The 18,141-nt window shown below is 41.4% G+C and overlaps 2 protein-coding genes across 4 annotated transcripts; one reads left to right on the top strand and one right to left on the bottom strand.

Moving 5' to 3' along the window:
• The first annotated feature begins 829 nt into the window (after positions 1-829).
• LOC133655508 (tectonic-3-like) lies at positions 830-14,850 on the top strand. Of its 3 annotated transcripts, none has more exons than XM_062055740.1 (14): positions 830-1,398; positions 1,856-1,970; positions 2,042-2,139; positions 2,978-3,090; positions 3,221-3,329; positions 4,377-4,489; positions 4,570-4,608; positions 4,691-4,765; positions 4,847-4,966; positions 5,024-5,122; positions 5,192-5,295; positions 5,363-5,510; positions 8,345-8,479; positions 8,553-14,848. In XM_062055740.1, exons 1-14 carry the CDS (start codon positions 1,104-1,106, stop codon positions 8,640-8,642), a joined length of 1,653 nt encoding a protein of 550 aa, XP_061911724.1. In that variant the 5' UTR covers positions 830-1,103; the 3' UTR covers positions 8,643-14,848. The 3 variants fall into 3 exon arrangements, with proteins under 3 accessions (XP_061911724.1, XP_061911723.1, XP_061911725.1); XM_062055739.1 differs by having other exon boundaries at positions 833-1,398; positions 1,853-1,970; positions 8,553-14,845; XM_062055741.1 differs by lacking the exon at positions 1,856-1,970 and having other exon boundaries at positions 1,308-1,398; positions 8,553-14,850.
• mto1 (mitochondrial tRNA translation optimization 1) lies at positions 8,739-18,038 on the bottom strand. Its single transcript, XM_062055738.1, has 13 exons — positions 17,863-18,038; positions 16,012-16,214; positions 15,735-15,934; positions 14,315-14,432; positions 13,949-14,247; positions 13,763-13,875; positions 11,360-11,550; positions 11,143-11,273; positions 10,875-11,079; positions 10,646-10,817; positions 10,452-10,561; positions 9,138-9,295; positions 8,739-9,057 (listed from the first exon to the last, which is right to left on the bottom strand). The coding sequence occupies exons 1-13, from the start codon at positions 17,871-17,873 to the stop codon at positions 8,950-8,952; spliced, it is 2,019 nt and encodes a 672-aa protein (XP_061911722.1). The 5' UTR covers positions 17,874-18,038; the 3' UTR covers positions 8,739-8,949.
• Positions 18,039-18,141: the final 103 nt, after the last annotated feature.

Consider the following 18,141-nt stretch of genomic DNA (forward strand, 5'->3'; position numbering starts at 1 on the left):
ACTTGGCGAGAGATTTAGCAGTCACATTTAGATTTAGATTTGGATTTAACATTTAGGTTTAGATTTAACATTTAGGTTTAGATTTAACATTAACTGCGATGAGTTGGCGACTTGTCCAGGGTGTACCCCGCCTTCCGCCCGATTGTAGCTGAGATAGGCTCCAGCGCCCCCCGCTACCCCAAAAAAGGGAATACCGGTAAGCGGTAGAAAATGGATGGATTTAACATTAAGCGCTCACATTTAGATTCAGGATTGAAGATTTAGGTTTAGATTTAACATTTATGTTTAGATTTACCATTTAGCGCTCACATTTAGATATAGATTTGGTTTTATGATTTAGGTTTGGATTCAAGATTTAGGTTTGGATTTGACATTAAGCGCTCACAATTAACAAGTACCACTTACATTTAGAATAACATTTAGATTTAACATTAGGGTCAGACTTAATGTTTAGGTTTCGATTTAACATGTATGTTTCGATTTAGGATTTAGATTTAGATTTAACATATGGAATTATATTTAGGATTTAGGTTTAGATTTAACATTCACATATAATATTTATAGTCAACATTTAATTTGAACTTAAATGTGTTGAGAATCTGAGAAAAGTGAGTTAAATCTGAGAAATATATCTGCTAGAAAAGTGTGACTGAACTTTTAGATTCGGCCCCCCCATTAAATACATGTACTGACCACTCGAGGACGCCAAAGATGTACGCCATACAACCAGAATTTGAACGTTTATTTTGTTATACTTAAATACGTATATTTATACTCAAAACATAACTACAGTCCACATGATTTTTTTATTTTCACGAATTGTATTTTTATTTAATTTTATTTAGCGTTATGTTTTTATTTTTTACCGGAAGTGGTTACGGCAACTTCCTTAGCAACACAAATCCCTAACAACTGCATGTGTATAGCATGTTTAGCTAGCCCCTGCGAGCTACTCAAGCTTTACTTCTTTATGACGTTAAATTATAGTAACTGCTTGGAAAAACGACCGAAAAACAATTCAACCTAATCACGAAGGTTATTGAATAATTGCTAAATAGCTAGTTGAGGTCGGGTTGTTGTTCGCGCCATGTTTGTGTGACGACATGAATTATCGACAGTGGTGCCGTATACATTTATATGTGTGTTTCTTGTTTGGGAGTTTTGCACAAACCGTTACCGAAACGGGGACTACGCCGACCACCACTTCTAACTCAACAAGTCTGGAACCTGTCGGCCCAACGACCCCTTCTCCGGGGGTCACTGATGGGGTGAACTCCACTAGTTCCCCCACTGAGAGAATCGAGGCCGTATCAGACTCCACTGGAACCGTTGAAAGACCTCTAACAGACAACGGCCTGACTTTCACTCCAGCTGGTCGATCACCGACGGTAATCCCAGGTAATTTGGACCTTTTTTTGATTTCTCATTTTTTTCTTGCCTTCTCCCACAGCAAGTATTAATGTTTCTGCAAATTAGTTAATGTGGAGTATTTAGTCCCTGCATCACTACTATTATAAACCCCGGCCGAGCCATACCAAAGACAAAGACTATAAAAATGGGACCCATTTCCTCCCTGCTTGGCACTCAGCATCAAGGGTTGGAATTGGGGGTTAAATAACCAAAAATGATTCCCGGGCGCGGCCACTGCTGCTGCTCACTGCTGCTGCTCACTGCTACCCTCACCTCCCAGGGGGTGATCAAGGGTGATGGGTCAAATGCAGAGAATAATTTCGCCACACCTAGTGTGTGTGCGACAATCATAGGTACTTTATAACTTTTTAACTTTAGGAGTGTGGTATTGCTGCATGACAGGAACATCTAACTAAAATTCATTATTGTGTGTTATATGCAGTAGCATGCATCTGTGATCTCACGCCTGATTTCTGCGATATTGGCTGCTGTTGTGACATGGTGGACTGTGGCATTGATAACCTGACTACCATCTTCAGCGGCTGTCCACAGAAAGCCATGTAAAGTCCACAACACTTGTCCTAAAATGTATGTCTTTGGCCTTTAGATAATGATCAACTATATTTTGCAGATCCGGAGACTGCATTGAGAAATGGATGATGTTCCACACCAATGTGGATTTATCGTCTGTCACTGTGACTGATTCCTTGTTTTGTGTTATTTCTGGAGGTGAATGCATTCAACCAAAACACGATACAGTAGTACCTCAATTTAAGAGTTTATTTGATTATGTGACGCAGCTCTTAACTCAAAACACTTGATTCTCAAATCAACATCGAACATTGAAATGCCTTGAAATCTATTTTACATGGTTCTTGCCTTCCCTAAAACGGCTCAATTTTAACATGTAAGATGCCTAAAAAGAAAAAAACAACTCAGTACAAAATAATACAATAAAATGTACAACTACTAACAACTAGAGTATGAAGTAATGTAATGTACAGAAATTACCTCTGACTTGTACAGTATCTCCTTTGAGTTGCTTCTCTGTCAAACACACTATCAGCAGCTTCTCATTATTAACATAGATAAATGTCCGCTATTTACATATTATTTTCAACATCTTTGACTGACCTTATTGACTCATTCGGCTTCATTATGGTTCAGACTAGCAAGTCAAAATACACGCTCCATCATGTTTTTGATTATTTATTTCCTTAATTCAATTAATATTATCCTCTTCTTATTATTATCATTGTCGTTCACACTCACTTGTTCTTTTCACAGGATTGGAAAAACAAATGTATGTCCATTTTTAGCTTTAAGATTATGCTGTCGAGTAAGGCCAGATGTTTTGGTCGGATCTTATGGAATTTACTGTGACATTTTCTACGCCACCTAAAGACGGGGATATTTGTAAGTCAAAGTTTTGCTTGCAACTTAAAGCATAACAGTAAGTTGAGAGATAGCTCTTATCTCAAAACACTGAAGTTGAGGTACCACTGTAGTTACACTAAAAGAAAGGCAACCAATATTGTTTTAAATGTTAATGTTTTTCTCCCAACAGATGACACATTTAAAGTCTCTGTTTCTCCACCTCAGTCTCCAGCTTTAGGGGACTCTTATCATTTCTCACCCCCAAAACCAACAGGCGTCGGCCACAGCAGACCTTTTTATCTGGTAACTGAAACAGATTGTTTGTTTGTTACATATTAATAGGCTCTCCTATTCTTCAAATTCAGTTATTCAAAACCAGGTGCTTTAAAGACGTTTTTTCTGTTTTTAAGTTCTGAAATTTAAAATTTTATAGGCCGATGACGTCATCCAGACATTCTTCCCCACGTCATCTGTGCGAGGCCTCCTTCGGCAGCCGTCTCCGGGGGCGACCACCGCAATGTGTCTTAATCGCAACCCTGCGCGTAAGCTGGCTCTAAATAAAAATGGGATCAGAATGTACAGTTGTCCTTCGACATAACACGGCTTCACTTTTTCATTTTTACTAAAAATATCAAAATTACTGTAGAATTGGCCACTGGAAGAGAGGAAACCAATCAGAGCAGGCTGTTCAGTATCATGGCCACTAATTGGCTCAGCTTTACTTTATTGGATTAAAAGAGTGTTAAGGTGACTGGGTTTTTTTATTTTTTGTCTAGAGGGCTCTCGTAAAGTTAACAACTGTATTTAAAAGGTGGTAGACAATTTGTTTGCTCTATCCATGAATATATTCCATTTATAGTAATAATTCCTGTACATTTACCACAGTCAGGTCAATTAAGAGGGACAAACAAAGGATTTCTGTAGTACCAAAATCATTGTCAAGTTATAAATAAGTTGCTACAGCCAGAGTTTTTTTTTTATACAATGAATAGGGTAATGATATACTGTATAATCATTTACGTGTTATGGACATACGATTCTATTATTATTTGAGTAAATTTTAATAATTTGGTTGATTGTGATTGATGTCTCATAAAATAGTGTGCGCTATATTTCACTGCAATCAGTAGAGGGGCTGTTGCGTCAGTCTTGAAGTTCAGCCAGCAACAATGGCAAGGAAACAAGAGCAAAGAACTATCCATCCATCCATTTTGTACCGCTTGTCTCTTTTGGGGTAGTGGAGCCTATCCCAGCTGCACTCGGGCGGAAGGCAGGGTAGATCCTGGCCAGCTCTTCGCAGGGCCAACACAGATAGACAAGACAACCATTCACTGCCTAATCAAAATAATACTTGGAAAAATATCATTAAAAAGCATAATTTTAAATTCTAATTTAGAAAAAAATAAAATAATGTAAGGTATAATAATAATTGGTTAATTTTCCCCATTATCAATCAAGGCAATGTAGTCAAATGCCCATCTCTAAACTCTGTACGCCACATATTAAATTAAATGTCTTGAATCGTGCTGAATTGATTCCATAGCTTTCTTCTTTATCTTAACCACTGGAGATGATCTCTGCTTTTGCAGGGTTTCTGAGGTCACAGTCTCTGTCTTGTACTCGCATGGTAACCCCTCAGTCTTGCACCGAAGACTCAAATCTCAGCGCTCTCTCCTACCACTCAAATCTGAGTCTTGTTAAAGTAAGTGAACCTGCCTAAGTTTGGAAAAATAAAGGAAACATCTATGTCCCCTGAATTTAAAACAAGTGTTGCTTTTACAGATTCCAAAACCCGAGAAGGAGCAAGTGTCAGACTTTTTGGTAGGAAGCAACCATACTTGTTTTAATGTCTGTTTAAAAGAATGTATAATTACAAACACAATGGTGTTTTTTATTATTTCAGATCGCAGTCTCCCCAGTTTCTGACTGGCCTGTACCAAGTGAGCAAAACAACCATTGCGTTAACGTGGCAAAGAAGGTGGGAAATAGTTCCCCCTAAAATAGTGTTATTTTTGCACCAATTGGTTAATTTAACTAACCTACATTGATTGTTTTTCAGGTGGACTTTGTCATAGCGTACACAGACAGAGGAGAACTGGCAGAAGCGACCGTGAATGTACTTTTAGCTGATGTTAAAATGGAGCAGTTGCTGCAGCAGGTTCACTCAGTACAATTCAAGGTAGTGGAAACCGCATGTTTTAACACAACATCATCTGAAAGCTTTTTTCGTCCTTAGCTGGTGACATCTAGCCAGTCTACACGACAACCGACCCCCACAGTTGGACTACGGGTGGGAGCTGCGGTTATCGGTCGCTTTAATGGAGCAGCTGAACCTGTATCCTTGTGAACTTTCTTCAGCTGAAGTTTTGTAATTTTTCGTCACAGTTCCTTGACAGTATGCCAGGTGACCATAATGGGGGTGTCTCCAGGCGGCGCGTGTTCCTCTCGCCTCAGCGCGCGGGCAATCATCCCCTTTGCACACAACACCATCACAGGCTGCACATTAAGGTGAGAAAAAAATCAACAACTTAAAGCACCAGTAATGTTTTTTTCAACATATTTGTGTTATTTTAAGATCTTCTTCTGAGGACTGTTTAGAAATGCGTTCTCTGATTTACGACATCTTGCGAGGAACAGCCATCCCTGATGTCATGGCCATGAACTCAGGCTCCGAGCCTGACTGGACGAGAGTCCTTAAGCAGGAGTGTCTTGTCAACTCGGAGGTACTATTTACAAGTCAAATGTAATTGTAGAGGAATATTAAGAGTTTATTGTGTTAAGGAACATCACATGATAACATTGTTGCCACCTGACATGCCCGAGAATGAGTAGGAAGAAACAGGTCTTATTTAATCTTAGTTTTTGCACATTTTGATATGTTACAGCCTTATTACAGAATGGAAAAAACTATTTTTTTACTTAAAATTCTACACTCAATACGACCTAATTACAATCTGAAAAAGTTTTTTTTTTTTAAATGTATTGAAAATAAAAAACTAGGAAATCACGCTATGTTCATTCGTATTCACAGCCTTTGCTCAATGCTTTGTTGATGCAGCTTTGGCAGCAATTACAGCCTCAAATATTTTTGAATACGATGTCACAAGCTTGGCACACCTATCTTTTAGCAGTTTCGCCAAATTCCTCTTTGCAGTTTCTCAAAAGCTCCATCAGGTTGGATGGGAAGCGTCTGTGCGCAGCCATTTTTAGTTATCTCCAGAGATATTCCATTGGATTCAAAATCTGGCCTTTGGCTAGGACACTCAAGGACATTTAAAGAGTTGTCCTGAAGCCCTTCCTTTGATATCTTGGCTGTGTGCTTAGGGTCGTTGTCCTGCTGAAAGATGAACCTTTGCCTCAGTCTGAGTTCAAGAGCGCTGTGGAGCAGGTTTTCATCCAGGATGTCCATTTCTGCATTCACCTTTACCTCTGTATATCCTGACTAGTCTCCCAGTTCCTGCCGCTGAAAAACATCCCCACAACATGATGCTGCCACCATCATTATTCACTGTAGGGATGGTATTGGCCAGGTGATAATGCCTGGCATTCATGCCAAAAAATTCAATCTTTGTTTAATCAGTCCAGAGAATTTAGTTTCTCGTGGCCTTATTGCCTTTCAGGTGCATTTTGTCAGACTTTTACAAAGGAATGGCTTCTGTCTGGCCACTCTACCTTACATGCCTGATTTGTGGATTGCTGCAGAGAAAGTTGTCCTTCTGGAAGGTTCTCCTCTCTCCATAAAGTAGCTCTGACAGAGTGACTATAGAGTTCTCGGTCACCTCCTTTGACTAGGTCCCTTCTCCTCCGATCGCTCAGTTGAGACTGCCGGTCAGATTCAGGAAGAGTCATGGTGGTTCCAAACTTTCTCCATTTACAGAGGATGGTTGCCACCGTGCTCATTGGGACCTTCACGGTTGCAGATATTTTTCTGTACTTTTACCCAGATTTGTGCCTCGAGACAATCCTATCTCAGGTCCATAGACAATTCCTTCGACTTCATTCTTGGTTTGTGCTCTGCGATGCACTGTCAAATGTGGGACTTTATATATAGACAGGTGTGTGCTTTTCCGAATCATATCCAACCAACTGAATTTACCACAAGTGGACTCCAATTAAGCTGTAGGAACATTTTAACGATGATCAGTTGAAACAGGATGCACTTGAACTAATTTTTGAGCATCATGGTAAAGGTTGTGAATACCTATGTAGATGTGATTTCTTAGCCATTTTCTTTTTAGTAAATTCACAAACCACAAAAACAAAAATTTTCACATTGACATTATGGTGTATTGTGTGTAGAATTTTGAGGACAAAAATTAGTATATTACATTTTGGAATAAAGCTGCAACATAACAAAATGTGGAAAAAGTGAAGCGCTGTGAATACTTTCCGAACGCACTCTAGGATTTATTCGTACCATATGTTGAATTTGTCGACACTCGCACAATCATTGATATGTTTACATTTTGTCATTAAAAAGTTTCATTTTCTGTGTTCAAAGGTCTACATTTGGTGATAATAAGGGAAAAAAGAAACTGTGCAGGAATAGTAAAATAAGTAGGATACAAAATAGGATTTTCAAAATGACAGAATGTAGCTTGTGCAGTGATAAATGGGGTGGGGTGGAATAAATTATGTTTAAAAAATAATTGAGAGGGAAAAGAATCCCACTAAAATATTCCAAAATATTGTAAAATGTATTTCCAGAGGAGTGGAAGCTGTTTAATCAGTAGGAAAGATAGTCAAACAAAAATACAAATTGACAAAGTAGACATTAAAGTTAAAATAAATGTAAGAAATATAATTTGTAGGTGTGATGACAGATGATAAAATGAACTGGAAATCCCTCATAAAAACATACAACATAAGGTGGCAAAAATACTTCAATAAGGAATAAAGCAAAATAAGTTCCGCACCAAAACTATACTGTTTGCTAGTTTTACCATATATGAGTTGTGTTAAAATATTGAGAAAAAATTACAAAAGTAAGCTTAATTTACTAACCATGTTACAAAACAGGTCATTTAGAATAAAACATAATATTGGTCGTCGAGAACGTTCAAACTCTTTATTTATTGAACTAAAAACATAGAAATTGAATGAGTTGGTGCATTTGCAAACAGCTAAACTTCTGCACAAAGCAAACTATAACATGCTACCCAAGAATGTACAAAAAAATATTCTTAACAGAAAAGGAGAAATATAACCTTAAGAAGAAAAAAAAACGTTTTTAGTGTTACAGAGGTCTTCAACTGGGGGTCCATGAGTGACCCCTAGGGGTCATCAGTTCTACTGCAGGGGGGGGGGGGGGGAGGTCGTGAAATTTTTGTAAATGGAAAAGAGGTACTGTACCTGTAGTATTAAATAGGCTCTGCTTCTTTGTACTCCTTTTCGGACATGGTGTAATGAGAAACTGGAATATGTGATCGACTATATTGTAACTATGCATGATTAAACAATTTTCACTTTCTCTATGTATAATGGTCTACTTTTGTTCACAGTATGAATTTACAAAGTCTTGGAGAGTACTTAATGAACAGCTTTCCCCCCGCCTCAGGAAACATGTGATTCAGGCTGCACCCTTCCATACCGTCTCTCTGTGCAAGTGCTATGGGCTCACATGGGCCTCCTGCATCTTCCTCAAAGTTACATTCTGGGAGCTAAATATCTTTTCCAGTGTCGCAAGTTCAAGGTAAGTTGAACAAATGTTTCACATTTCTTCACCTTAAAAATATCTAAAATCTTATTCTCTTTGTATCTTTCAGTGTCCTCTGGTGTCACCTGTCACGCTAACCACTGAGGTGGCATTTGCTGACATGACAGTTTACCCTAAACCCTTCCAGGGCTTAGAGTAAATTTAAAGGACATCTAAGTTTAATGCTGCTCAATGTCAGGTCAGAATTTTTTACCCGGTAAGTGGATCATAGACGAAGAGGTTATTTTTTTTCATCAAGTTTAAATCCTGCAGACCCCAATTATACAAATTAAATTTAGTGAATGTACACTAAAAGAGAAAACGTCAAGAGAAAAACTACACGTGATTGTTTGTGTGGTCTCAAAATATGATCATTTATTTGTGAACATTTTAAGTATGAGCATCTCAGGTGAATATGTGTAAATATTTTTTCATACAAAGCTTTTTCTTCACTCCTTTTGGTGGGGTTAGCTCCTCTGCATTCTTTTCAGCTTCCTGTCCGAGTGTCGAACATAGTTGAAAAGGTTAACGATCGCAGCCGGAGTTATTCCTTGCAAACGTGTTGCAGCACCCAACTGGGAATCACAGTGTACTGCTTTATTACATACTACAAAATACATTATAAGGACAAGTTTGGCACTGAGTCCGGACTCACTGTGGTGGGCCGAACTCTGTCCAAAATCTCTCGGACTTCCTGAGAGAGAGACACCGGCAGAGAGAAGTAGTCCAAGTCCTGTGGGAGAGACATGCTCTCTTCCTTTTGAATTCTCTCCATTTCCTTTTGCTGGTAGATACAGAGGGGCCTGTACACAGCTGCACAGGAGACATTGCCAAAGAACATTATGATGTTCAGTTGTAAAAAAAACATGTTTATTTATTTTTGTGAGGCAAAATGTACCTTACTGATGGTTACATTAATAATCAAGTGTAATATTCAAGAAAATCTGACAAAACATCCCACTTTGCCTTGATTCACTATTGTTGTTTTATTGTTTTTTCCACTAATTACTTTCTTCATGATTATGATAATATGACTACACTTAAGGGCTACAGCAGGGATATTAAACTAAATTGTTTTGGGGGCCACACTTCCAGGAAGAGATGGACCGGGGGCCGGACTTCTACCTTCACTATTAGTCTTATTTTGTATATTAGGGAGAACCAGCGTCCTCTACAGTAGACATTGGATTTTGGCCGCTTTGTCAGAGTTACAGGAGCACTTTTGCAGTTTTAAGGACATTCTGCAAAAAAGTAAGTCAAAAATCATGTCTATGACAACACTTTACTGTTTTTAAGAATCTGCTGCAAAAATGTGAGTATTTTATAAGTGTTTTTTTTAACTGGACGCGGTCCATCAGTTGAGTAGCCCAAATTATGAAAAAGAGAAAATTGAATTTTGAGGAACACCACTAGCATAACTAAATAAGTTGGACAAATAACTACTGACTGCATCTGAAGTAAACAAACTACAGCAACACCTTAGTTATATAAATCAAATTACAAAAAAAAAGTAACTGTTAAAAAAGAGAGGATTTTGAAGGGGTGCCTTGAGGAACGCCTCAGTTATATAAATAAGAAGTTTGGACCACAGTGTTTGCTAGCAATGATCTGCCATTGTGTTTACAGTGGTCCAAGTTCCTCTATACAACAATAGCACTTGAGTGTTTTTAGGAATTTACTGCAAAAATGTTTGTCTCACAAGTTTTGTGCTAGACTTGGGGGCCAGTATGGTGACATTCCCGGGCCGCCAGTAGAAGAGCCCTGGGCTATGGTGTCACCTGCTACTTTGGCAAAATGTGTTTTCATGTGGACATTGGGATATTTACTATCTAAATGAGGCAGTTATTGTGACAGTTGTTCTCTATTGTGGTGTTACGCTTTGGTGGTGCATAGTAATTATAAGGCAGCATCAGCAGGATGTTGTCATTGTCGAGCATTGCATAGCCAGTGGATTATTTGGGCTTGTCACCTTCTATCTTCAGCCTTTGTGCAAATTCCCTGTACGCTGAAAGGCATTCTGGAAAGACGGCCGCTAACGTTTCAAAGGACACGTCGTTGTACTGTAACAGCTCTGAGCCACTGAAAGAGAAACGCTATACCTGAGGACATAAAACTTGACCACAAACACACTTTTATGTAATTCTAAGAAGTTGTAAAACTTGCGTCAGAATGCCAGTCTTCGTCTCACTGATGGGCACATGTGGAAGCTTGTGTCTCCAGTTGATGATGGACATGGAGACATCCTGGAGAGCTGCTATTGCTTCCTGAAGACTGTCCCGCACTCGCACAGTCCCCTTGTACCGCATGGATGACACACATCCCACCTCCTCAAAACCTAAACATGGAGAAATATGCAATCATCACTTTCAAAGAGTACTGCAAACATGTTTACCTTTCAGCGTTAGGCGCAAGTCTGCGTTGTCCGGCCTTAGAGACGTGCGAAACTCAGCCCGACTTGTGAACATCCTGTAAGGTTCCGTGACACCTCGCGTTACCAGGTCGTCGATAAGAACGCCAATGTAGCTATTAGTCCGAGACAGCGCCATTGTTGGCATGGAGAGCGCCGCACGGGCAGCGTTGACCCCCGCCCACAAGCCCTGCATAAGACAGTGAGCAAGGTTTTAGCACCTATGCAGAAAAAAAACGTTAAATGTACCTACCTGTGCTGCAGCCTCCTCGTACCCTGTGGTCCCGTTAATCTGCCCGGCGAGAAAGAGACCCTGAGTGCTTTTCACCTGCAGTGCAGGGCTCAGCTGAGTGGGGCACACAAAGTCATACTGCACGCCATAACCTGCATGGGTCCAATGTAACAAAATTCCATCTCAAACGACACATTATTGAGTTGGTAATAGAAAGCCCCTATATCAAGTCATGTACCAGGTGTCTGGATTTCGGCTCTGCGCAAGGCCGGGATCTCTCTGATGAGGCGGAGTTGAATGTCAGGGGGCATAGTCATAGACAGACCCTGAGGGTATATGAGGTCAGAGGTCATGCCTTCAGGCTCCAGCCACACCTGATGCCTGCGGCCCGGAAAGCGAAGTACTCTGGACTCAATTGAGGGACAGTACCTAAAGAGACAAATAGACAAGGAGGTTTTATTACGGTACCTCGATTTACGAATCCTTCTACTTGCGGACTTTGATTTCCAAACTTTTAGATGGAGCCTAAAATGCCTTTGTGTGCGAACCATGTCTCTGTGTACGTACGCTTCATTCATTTTGTGTCCAGCCTGCAGGCAAAAAGCAGGGCGCAGCATTTTCGAGGAGGCGGACCCTCCACTTCACTTGCTGTGCAGTATACTACTAGTCACTTCTCAGCGCTTCAGCGTGTGTGCTATTTCTGAGTTTTTTTCGCCTTTTGATAGGTTTTGTCCATTTTGCTAATTCAATATGAGTGCCAAAAAGACAACAGACGAGCATGGAAGGAGGATGGAATCACAATGGAGTTGAAAAAAATACTATTTGCGAGGAGTGCAAGTAAGAAAGACTCGACAGAAAGTTTAATTGTGATGAGCTAGGACCTTTATCGAAAAAATGCCAAAGCAGACTTATCACTGCGGCGGAGAAAAACTACAGCACCGCTGAACTAGAGGTAGCTCTTCAAAGGCATACAGACGCACACATCGCCCCTCCCCCCAAAGCCCTCCAGTCTCTCCCGCTATCTGCTCCTTTCTTGTTAGCTCCCCTTTGCTAATGTTTATGTAATTGGATTTTACTTTTATAAATCTTAATCATTGCAGCAATATAAGTTAAGGATTTTGTGTTATTTGACCATTTGTGAGGGCACCAAAGGGACGTCTGTGTGGTTGTGTGCGCATGTTGGCAGAGCAGCGCATACAGAGATTAGCAGCTTGTTGTATTGGCTCGTTAATAAAGATAAAAGTTGATCCATCACCCCCTTATTGTGTTTCTTACTGTGTTGCACTTAATAGTGTGCTCAAAATGTACAAACCTTCACACTGTGGGGTCGGATATCAAATTCAGATTTTTTTTGGTCAAATTTCATCTTTTTAGTGTCAGTTCACATTACAAAAATAAATAGATTTCTAATGTGAATGCAATCTGACCTGCATGCAGACATGACGTCATGACTTCGCACGCACTCCACTCTCGTGAGTCTCAGTACTGGCGCATTGAAGGATTTTGTGCGATCAAACTCAACGTTTTCTGAACGTAATTATTGCACGTGGAAGATTAAGAAGGAAGAGGACAAGTTTTATGGCTCTGGCAGTTTTAGGGAATATTTTGCTTCAATGTTTGCTTGAAAAGTCTGTCTGTGGGCGAGTGAGTGATTGAGTGGTCAAGTATGTCCAGCAGACCTGAACCCAATAGAGCACATGAGGGGCATCCTCAAGCAGAAAGAGGAGCGCAAGGTATCTAACATGGCTGTATGTTATTTCGGTAACAGTAATTATATATTGTTTTCGAGGCTGTACACTGACCACACTTATATTATATCCCAGCATCATTTCTAGAGTTTGTACCTTGAGAAGTTGATATATAGTAGTAAATACAGTGGAACCTCAATTTACAAACCCCTCATTGTACAAACTTCCAATTACAAACCACAGACCGAATAATTATTTTTTTGTTGCCATTTTAACATTTTTCTTATTTTGCTATCTCAATATGAGTAAAGAAAGCAAAGAACAAGTGAAGTGTGGTTTGAAACATTCAGGAAGTATCCACAGCATTGTCAACACTGCCTTTCTCCCCCACACTCCTCGCTAAGCAAAGAAGATAAACATCAACGTAAAGTGGATTTAATTTTTTATTCCTAATCAATGTACCGAACGGGATGTAAAAGTTAGGGAGTTTTGTGATTTCAAACTGAATGCATCACAAAGCTAGTGATTGTGTGTGCGTGCGTGCTGTCAGGGCAGCTACAAATGAGCCCTTCACAGCTCAGCTAAATGTTGTTTTGACTTTGCTATTAAATAGTTGATCCATCACCTCCTTGTTATGTTTGTTTAATATAAAACACTGTATATAATGCTTTATATTGTTTTCAAAGTGTATACACTTTTTCTAAAATATGGAATTTTGTTGAGGCTGAAACCAATTATTCATGTTACATTGTTATTATGGAGAAATTTGCTTCAATATACACACTTTTCTATTAACGAACCCTGTTGAAGAACTAATTAAATTCTTATGTCGAGGTTCCACTGTAATTACAATAATATTATATAATGATTGCTGGAATGTGCTGGATGTACAACTTTATGTGTGATATTGTACATTGCCAATCAAAAATGAATATTCTATAACAACCGAGTACCTGGGGCCTTTGGTGTCTTGCTGTATGTGACAGTTGAGATGAACACTCTCCCTCACCACGTTATCCACACCAGGATTGGTAAAGGTCAAAAAGCATGGCAGCTGCTCCTCAGGCTAATGAAAGTTCAATAATATACAACATCAGACAAAGACATTTTAATAATTAGCAGTGCCGTATTCAAAGTACCTTGCAGTGAGTGTGTGTATTCAGGAAGCTGAAGGGACTAGGCTGACTGTCAGGGGGGTGCAGCGTAGCCTCATGGAAGTCAACAGAACTCTTCACAATTCTGGGAGGGGTCCCCGTCCTGAGTCGGCCCAGCTTTAGCCCCAGCCGTTCCCGCAGCGTGTAGGACATCCCGGTGCTGGACGGGGCATCTCCAATCCGGCCTCCAGGGGATGTGGTCTGACCCATGAAGAGGGAACCGGAGAGGAACGTACCAGTGGTAAGAACCACAGAGCCAGCAGAGATTGGAAGGCTTCCACCAGCTCACACAAGGAAAGAAATAAACTTACACGTGTTCATTGAAACAACTCAATTTGATGTGTTTGCTACCCAAGCGTATTCCTGTGACTTTGTGCTGTCCGTGCTCTTCTGGGTTTGGTTCTGTCACAAGAAGCTCCTCTACAGATCCCTCCAGAATCGTCAGTCCGGGAGTGGATAGCAGCTCTGACTACAGGCGGAGAACACGATTACGGTGATCAATTACTTAATTCACTCATCGCCTGTTGTGGTTTCTAATGGTGTGTGTCTAATGCAGTCCTCAAATAGTGGGGCAGGCACAGTGCAATGCCAGGAGGGGCGCTTGTGACCTCAGAGAACATGCTTTTTACCGTACCAGAATATAATGGAAGCATATGTAGCACTTGGCTTCACTGTAACCACGGTGGGAGATGAGGAAAGACTGATGTGTCGTTTCCTTTAATGGTAATAAGCTTACAATTTTATGCAGAGGTATAGTTATTACAATTTTATAGACAAATTATACTATTTATAGTCACGGTAGAGAGTGGAGTGACGCAAAATATTTTCTTCTTCCTTGGGTGTAACAGAAAATATTTGAGAAGCACTGCTGTAATGGCAGAAGCTGCATTTGAAGTAGTTTTTTTACCTCTTTGTACACTTTTAAGTGAGAGTTGTGTAACACGTACTGTTGTTTGCAATAAACTCTGGGAAGTTAATGATAATAATGGATTTGATTTATATAGTGCTTTTCTAGACACTCAAAGCGCTTTACAGACAGAACTGAGAGCCCATAAAGCATTCACTCCACATTCACACGAGGACGTGGGTAAGCTACATTTGTAGCCACAGCTGCCCTTGGGGAAGCGTGGCTGCCAATATGCTCCTATGCCCCCTCCAACAACCACCAAACAATAATTCACATTCATACACCAGTGTGAGCCGCACTGGAAGTAAGGTGGGTGAAGTGTCTTGCCCAATGACACATCGCTTGTGACTAGGATGGCGGAAGCTGGATTCAAACCAAGAACCTTCAAGTTGCTGTGCGGCCGCTCTACCATCTACCACACCGCAATTTTGCGCCTTACCGCTATTACAGCATTGGTTTGGTTGCTGCTGTGTTGTACAAATACGAGTTTTCACATTTTAGAAACCATAACGAAAAGTCCCCTTTGCGATTTTATGGAAATAAATGCCCCATCTAAATGGTAAATGGGTTATACTTGTATAGCGCTACTTAAAGCGCTTTAACACTATTTCCACATTCACACACTGATGGCGGGAGCTGCCATACACGGCCCTAACCACGACCCATCAGGAGCAAGGGTGAAGTGTCTTGCTCAAGGACACAACGGACGTGTTGAGGTTGGTAGAAGGTGGGGATCGAAACAAGAAACCTTAGGTTGCTGGCACGGCCACTCTACCAACCGCGCCACGCCGTACCCAACAATTTGAGCTTTTAATGTAATCACCATTTTGGATACATTCAACAAAAAATTATATCTTTTTTTACTTGAATAAACTGGCGGTAGCGTTGGCGGTCCAGTTGAGCCCGTGGCCCCCACACAGCAGGGCCTTTCCTCCGGTTCAAGATGGAGAAATGGATGCCAGCCCAGTCACCTGCTCGACCACAAATCCCGTCTAAAGCGTCCACTTCCTTCACAAGGTGACCCTTGCCTACTCCGCCCAAGGACGGGTTGCATGACAAGGCACCTAGAGGAAAGCGCACCATGAGAGTAAGCTCGTTCTCATTCAAGCACAGTATTTATCTATTTGGTTTCAACTCTCACCAATAGTTTTTATTTTCTGTGTGACCAGCAGCGTCTGCGCTCCCACCCTGGAGGCCGCTGCTGCCGCCTCGGTCCCCGCATGACCTCCACCCACCACAATGACGTCATAGCGCTGTCTGGCAAGGTGGCTGGCATGCCTGGAGACCAGAAGCAGGAAACTCTCCAAAGAGGGAAATTTCTTAGTCAACATGGAGAATGCTGAACTGTGAGAAGGGGGGTAAACAAGGTTAAGTAACAGTGATGACATTTTATGGATTAATTATTATTTATCTCTCCTATACAAGACTTTAATACATCCACGTGGTAATACTACAGCTGGACTTAATGTCGCCTAGTGGTTAGAGTGTCCGCCCTGAGATCAGTAGGTTGGGAGTTCAAACCCCGGCCGAGTCATACCAAAGACTATAAAAATGGGACCCATTACCTCCCTGCTTGACACTCAGCATCAACGGTTGGAATTGGGGGTTAAATCACCAAAATACTGCATTGCCGGCAGTAAGTCGGACCCGTTTCCAGTGAGGGTTGGACTCCGCCAAGGCTGCCCTTTGTCACCGATTCTGTTCATAACTTTTATGGACAGAATTTCTAGGCGCAGTCAGGGCGTTGAGGGTATCTGGTTTGGTGGCTGCATGATTAGGTCTCTGCTATTTGCAGATGATGTGGTCCTGATGGCTTCATCTAGCCAAGATCTTCAGCTCTCACTGGATCGGTTCGCAGCCGAGTGTGAAGCGACTGGGATGGGAATCAGCACCTTCAAGTCCGAGTCCATGGTTCTCGCCCGGAAAAGGGTGGAGTGCCATCTCCGGGTTGGGGAGGAGATCTTGCCCCAAGTGGAGGAGTTCAAGTACCTCGGAGTCTTGTTCATGAGTGAGGGAAGAGTGGATCGTGAGATCGACAGGCGGATCGGTGCGGCGTCTTCAGTAATGCGGATGCTGTATAGATCCGTTGTGGTGAAGAAGGAGTTGAGCCGGAAGGCAAAGCTCTCAATTTACCGGCCGATCTACGTTTCCATCTTCACCTATGGTCATGAGCTTTGGGTCATGACCGAAAGGACAAGATCACGGGTACAAGCGGCCGAAATGAGTTTCCTCCGCCGGGTGGCGGGGCTCTCCCTTAGAGATAGGGTGAGAAGCTCTGTCATCCGGGAGGAGCTCAGAGTAAAGCCGCTGCTCCTCCACATCGAGAGGAGCCAGATGAGGTGGTTCGGGCATCTGGTCAGGATGCCACCCGAACGCCTCCCTAGGGAGGTGTTTCGGGCACGTCCGACCGGTAGGAGGCCACAGGTAAGACCCAGGACACGTTGGGAAGACTATATCTCCCGGCTGGCCTGGGAACGCCTTGGGATCCCCCGGGAGGAGCTGGACAAAGTGACCGGGGAGAGGGAAGTCTGGGCTTCCCTGCTTAGGCTGCTGCCCCCGCGACCCGACCTCGGATAAGCGGAAGAAGATGGATGGATGGATGGATCACCAAAATAATTCCCTAGCGCGGCCACCGCTGCTGCTCACTGCTCCCCTCACCTCCCAGGTGGTGAACAAGGGGATGGGTCAAATGCAGAGGACTATCATTGGTACTTTAACTTTACAGAAACATGGCCATAATGTATTTCGTCTGAATAATCAGTGATTCGTTTTGTTGTCAGCGAATTTGCTCTAAATATTTAAAATACAAATATATTGATTCTCAGATTAACTATATTACATTTAAAGGATGAATAACTCTGCTAAATTAACAATACACTGATACAATAGTTGAAAATAAGTAAAATACCAGCTGAGCTACGGATACCTTTCATTTAACAAATGTACGATTATCACAACCCCTCCCAAAAAATATATTCTTCAAACTACTTACTTTGACGACATACACAGTCAGGTTTGTATACTTTGACGACATACACAGTCAGGTTTGTAAAAAAAAAGAGCAGGTAAACCTATCAGAATATTACGAAACCTATAAGCTACACACAGCTCTTCATGGAGGCGGCCATGTTGCTCACAACCGTAATACCTCGACTACAAACGCGTAGACAAATTAGCTTGCGCGTTTAAAATCCGATGTTTTATTTTTTTTGCCATTGAGAAAAGTGGAAATTGGTGACGTAGATTTGATTATTTTAAGGTGTAGGCTGTA

This window comes from Entelurus aequoreus, linkage group LG08, assembly GCF_033978785.1.
Source record: "Entelurus aequoreus isolate RoL-2023_Sb linkage group LG08, RoL_Eaeq_v1.1, whole genome shotgun sequence".
Classification (NCBI taxonomy): domain Eukaryota; kingdom Metazoa; phylum Chordata; class Actinopteri; order Syngnathiformes; family Syngnathidae; genus Entelurus; species Entelurus aequoreus.